Below are 5,548 nucleotides of genomic sequence, written 5' to 3'. Positions count from 1 at the left end.
ACCAGTGACTGCATGAAAGATGGGACTCTGTCACAACAGCATTCAAAACTAACGTTTGAGACAAATCAATCCATTTCAACTGAATCGCTGCTTCTGTATCTGTGGCATAAGGCAGGAAACAGTCTCCACAATGCAGAGTTTCAAGGCAACCAAGACCTATTGGCTGCGCCATCACATCTGTTTTTATATAACCCTGCTCCACTGGAGTCTAAGCTGTTCTACAACAGAAATGAATACAAGTGTGTATACAGTTGTGAGACAGGAGAAGCTGGGACAAATATCTTTTCTGAATACTATATGAACAGTATACTACAATATCTGCCTGTTAGCAACTGAGCCATCTAGCATGTTTTGACAACTTGGAGCGCTTTTGTGACTGGGTAGCACACTAGCATATCCAGCTCACCAGCTATGTTGTCTGCTGGCTAGCCATATGATTAGTCACTACATTAACAAGCTAAGCACCTGGGTGAACTCCACCATACATGTGACATCCTGATTTAGGTGCTGCCTCTTTATGGTGTGACTAGACTTTAATAGTATACATAATTAGTAGATTTAGTAGGGTAAAACCATACCCCCTCAGTATACATGAAGTTAAGCACTGATCATTAAACAATAATTTATACTGAAATAGTAATTAGTCAACTGTAAACAGAGATGACATGTTACTAAGGGAAATATTACAACTGCCACACTTGGTAATCAAACAGTTTTAAGACACAAAGAAGCAAAGTATCCCAGAATAACTGCAAAAAGACAAAATGTTGGACAAAAAGCTTTCGACCAAATAAAGTTAAAGCACACAGGCACAGAAACATGACAACATGGCAAGCTGTCAGTCCACTTCTCATCCTTATGGAGGGGATAGTTGTGTCTGTCTGTTCCACAAAGTAAGAAAGTCACGTGGACGGTCAGAGAGGCCTTGACGGAGTCTTTCATCCTCCATGTTCATAACAGATGCTCTCAACTGTGAATGGATCGATAGCATTTGAAATATTTGTCGTAGTGACCTTAGTAACTCCGTCCTTTAGTAGCAGACTGGCAGTGAAGCGCGCTGATGAACCTGTGATTGGTTGCGCTGACCAGTGAAACGACAGACAGACATAATGGAGTCTTTGCCTGCCGGAGAAGGGAAGAATCTGAACATTTAACTTTAGCAGCTTTAAATCAGCCCAATGGAAGATTGTGTTGCTTTATAAAACCTGCTGTAGTCAAACAGCCTTCTGTGGGTGCAAAAAGTCACTGTTATACCATGGTGTTGCTCTCGCCCGCTTTGTCCGCATACTGAAAGGAAAGAAAGAGACCATGTCAAGTGTCATCTGGAGGTATTTCAGTACCCCTCCTGTATAACTCATGATCTAATACAGAGACCTGGGAACTTTCAATGAGATGCTAAGTGTTAATTTGTGAATTTAACTGATTCCTGGACTGCAAAGTTTGGCCACTAGCCTGCAGCCTTTCTACTGAAAAGCATGCGTGACTTAAAGAGACACACCACAGGTGAACAGGACTTTTTTTTTCTGTAAATTTTTCTTTTGTTATTATCACTTGGAAGTTGAACTGAGTGTCAGTGTAGTTTTTGATAAAGTCATGACATTTCAGGTCTAGTAACATTAGCATTTATCAGAGAAACTTCACACTGAACCCAGTTCATTTCAGTGAAAAGCAGCAATCAGTGAATTTGCTGGCAGAGAAAAGATGCACATTGCTCTGTAACAGAGCCCAACTTGGTGACTACTGACAGTTTCAGAGAGTTGGGAACTGGAGATTCTTGAGGGACTGCTACTGGGAAAGACTGACATAGCTTTAAACAAGACCTTCATATGGAACAAGCAGGCAACGCTGTTCCCACTGGTCACACAACCTTCACTTGGCGGTTGTAGTGGACCCCTAAGAGCCTCCCAGTCCAAAACACAAGAAGCTTTTGCTTTATTCAAACAGGTAAATCAAGATCTGACCAAGGCATCACCCACTTTATACACGTTTACTAGTAAACTAGCAAGGTGTTGTGACAAGTTATTGCCAGTATGTTACCAGTGAGCTAACATGTTACCAGTTAGTTTGCCAGCTACCCTAGACCACCCCCGCTAGCACGTATACATCAAGAAGCTTCCACATACTGTACCTATAAAAAGTATTCACCCCCTTGGATGTTTTAACCATTTATTGATTATCATGGTCAATATAATTTGGCCTTTTTGAAAAAAGAAATGATAAAAACCCTTTTTAATGTCAAAGTGAAAACAGGTTTCTACAAAGTAATGTCAATTCAATTAAACTATGTAATGGGAAATACGTGACTGCATAAATATTCACCCCCTTTAAAATGACTTGACCTAATTCAACAGTGAAGATGTTTTTTTTGCTGTGCACTGTTTGTGCACAAATTTGTAGAAAGAGGTTCAAAAAAGGCTGAATAGATGTTAACTTGGACTTCACAGTTGCCTTTGAATATTTTTTATCTTATAAAATAGAAGAAAAATATTGTTAATAATAATGTCTTAAGGTTGACCAATTCATAAATCACCATATTATCTGTGGTGGTGCCTTTAAAGTCAATTAAATTAAGATCAACATTTTAAAATAAAAACATGGATTACCAGCTCCCTAAGCAAAAATGTATCCTTTCCCCTTGGTCAAGAGACACTAAGCTTCTGATTGTAAAGCGTGATAAATATGTTAGCATGCAAGGGAAAATCGGCAGTGACTGACCACAACTGCTGATTGTCCTCAGAGCCTTACGAAGGCTTTAATAAACAAACAAACAAACAAACAAACAAAAAACAGGCATAGAAACATTCATCTCAAAACAAAGCTTCCCACAGAACAGCATGGTAGGAGCACGTTGAACATCTAACTATATATCTGCCATTTTCTAGATTTAACAGTGACAGTCCCCACTGGACTACTCATACATCTTTAAAACTGAAGACAAAGCACAGATGACCATGACATCATTTCCAAATGTAGCATTTTGCTGTTGAAATACTACAACTTTTGTGTTTATTGAATTCACCTGATTAATGACCATGTTTACAGGCAGTCAGCTAACTATATTATAAATCCAATGTGTAGGACCTAGTTACCCTGGTGTGGTTGTGGAGAGGATGATTAATGAACAAGAAGAGAGCCATGCTGCATGTAAACATAGCAGAGCTGCAGAGTTGCTGAAGCTCGACATCATACTTACTGCACTGATGAACGGGAGGTTTAGGATGGAGCCAAGAACGGGTATTCTTCTGATAAAGCCTACTACAACTGGGAAGAAACCCCTGGATGTGTTGAAAGTGACAGAGTGAGGGAGGGGGAGAAAAACAGACACAGAGAGAGACACACACCTGAGTCTTGGTCATTCACAATACAGTAACTGCACAGAACACATGAAGTCAGTTAACGATGCCAAATGATAACTAAACCTGTAACACAAATTATTTATTTTTTGGTCCTGGGTGTTCTGTCCTAAGCCGTGTTTGTGGCCACTAAAGGGTGAACTGTTCGTTATCAGTTTGGTCTCAGTTTGGGTTCTGGATCATCCTGAGAAAGGCAAGGTCCACGAGGGAAGGTCCTTTGAAGGACCTCAACACTTGAGTAAGCCTAGATCTTTTTCCCAGATGTGGTGGTCTAGTCTAACATAGAACAGAACCAGAACTGAAGTGAGTGTTTATTTTGAACAGGTAATAAATTAGATGAGGTATCACATCAAATAATGTGCTGCTCTATTGTTTTCAATGTAATAGAGGACACAGATAACTTACACATCACTATTTTCAGTTTTAATTTTGATTTTACATACTGTCTGAACTTTTTCTGATGTGGGGTTGTACATTGAGAATATATGTGGTCAAGTGACAACCTCTGAGGCTGAGAAACGAAGTTACTGTTGAAGTGTTAAAACCTGCAGTTCCTCAAATGGCCACAACGGTCAAGCCAAGTAACACTCATTCTGGGTTCTGCATTTGCTTCCACTCCACTCCACACACTTGGAGGTGCATTCCAGGAGCTACATTTCATCACCCCTCAGGAGGCAGTACTAAAGTCAAGTTCCAGGAACTCAAGGGGGAGGGGGTGGGTGCTGCAGAGCTGTCATTCATTGTTGGTTAAATGTTTGCATTTTCACACCTCAATTAATCGCATTATAAGCATGGTGTATAAACACACTCACTATTTTCGAGGTGAAACAAGGACTGCAGTTATTGGTTTAGGAGTAAAACGGGGAGAGTGGACCACAAGCAAAGCAACGAAGATGTCACATATCTACAAGTTTGTGTTCTGTTTGTTCAACAGCAGTTTGATAAACCTCTCATACAGTCTCTGTTACTGGCTGATTGTTACACTATGAAGTGATACATCAGCTTTGTCTGTAGTAAGTGTGTGAGAGGTGTGCAGCCCACCCCCCCAAAACAGAGAATGACAGTAAAAACATACAGTGGAAAAGCAAAGCAGAATGGTCCGCATCAACCCATGGGGTTATGCAGGGTGATGGTTAAGAGAAACATGGGGTGTAACACTCTTTAGGTTCCGAAAATGGAAATGCAGACTTTGTTTCTGTAAGTGTGTCTGTATGTGTAGTCTGCTGGGTTTGTTTCTCTGCTTGTGGCTCGTTTGTTTCCTCTCACCTGAACAATAGAAAGAAGCCGTAGATCTCCAGCACAACTCCAATGATGGGCCAGCCAATCAGCACCACAAGCACACCTCCCAGGAAGAAACCGGTGGCTTTCATCTTGTGCTTCTGGAAGAAGAAGCGGAAAGTTCTCTCCAGCCCAATGACAAAGGCCAGTCCAGCAACAAACAGGATCTACAGCAAAAAAAGAAGGGTGATACAATATTAGACAGTGGCCCAATACAGATCCTTTGCAACTGTAGGAACGTAGACACTTTTCACTAGTCTTCTTTCTCCTTCTTTCCACCTGTAGAGCATCCAATGACACCACAAGAAATAACTGGCTGGCAGTATTAGGCTATGTTAAGGGAATGTGTTTTTTTACACATACACACTGAGCACTTTAATAGGTACATCTGTACAATTGTATGCAATTCAATGCAACACATCTGCCTTTAACAGCTGTGTTTATAAAACTCAAAATGTGAATTTTTGGTGAAATTGTCATAAATGTATAAATTCCATTATATGATTATTATTGAGCTCATAGTTAAAGGTGGTGTTCCTAATATTCTGACCAACTCATGTATGTAGCTGGGGAGGACAAAAATATAGAGACACCACTGAATAAAATCATTAATTATATAATGTCAACTAACTAGCTTCCTTAGCTAAGGTAACTTAGATAATTCAGTATGTGTTAGCTACATTAGCAATCAAACTATAGCATTCTGCTATCTCTACTGTTACCACTCACAAGAAGTATTCCCAAAGAAAGTTATAGCCTACTTCAGGTATTCTTTGGCTAGCCTTATCAGTAGCTGTAAATACCATCCTGAGTTGATGGTATGGAAAAATATCCAATCAGTTGTTTGATTAGTTTGGGGATGATCCAATCACATAAATGTTTGTCCAATGACCGACTGTTGATTGACAGGTCATTCC

At 40.1% G+C, this 5,548-nt stretch overlaps 1 protein-coding gene across 1 annotated transcript in view; it reads right to left on the bottom strand.

The window, feature by feature from the left end:
* Nucleotides 1–234: 234 nt before the first annotated feature.
* Nucleotides 235–5,548, bottom strand: part of golt1ba (golgi transport 1Ba) — a 6,996-nt gene continuing 1,682 nt past the window's right edge. The window contains exons 3-5 of the mRNA XM_020608264.1: nt 4,620–4,798; nt 3,194–3,275; nt 235–1,287 (exon numbers count right to left, since the gene is read on the bottom strand). Of these exons, the coding sequence (XP_020463920.1) occupies nt 1,249–1,287; nt 3,194–3,275; nt 4,620–4,798 (300 nt within the window). The 3' untranslated portion in view covers nt 235–1,248. The remainder of the gene's footprint in view (nt 1,288–3,193; nt 3,276–4,619; nt 4,799–5,548) is intronic.

This window comes from Monopterus albus, unplaced genomic scaffold (assembly GCF_001952655.1).
Source record: "Monopterus albus unplaced genomic scaffold, M_albus_1.0 scaffold92.1, whole genome shotgun sequence".
NCBI classification, from domain to species: Eukaryota; Metazoa; Chordata; class Actinopteri; order Synbranchiformes; family Synbranchidae; genus Monopterus; species Monopterus albus.
This window is presented reverse-complemented; position numbering and strand designations above follow the sequence as displayed.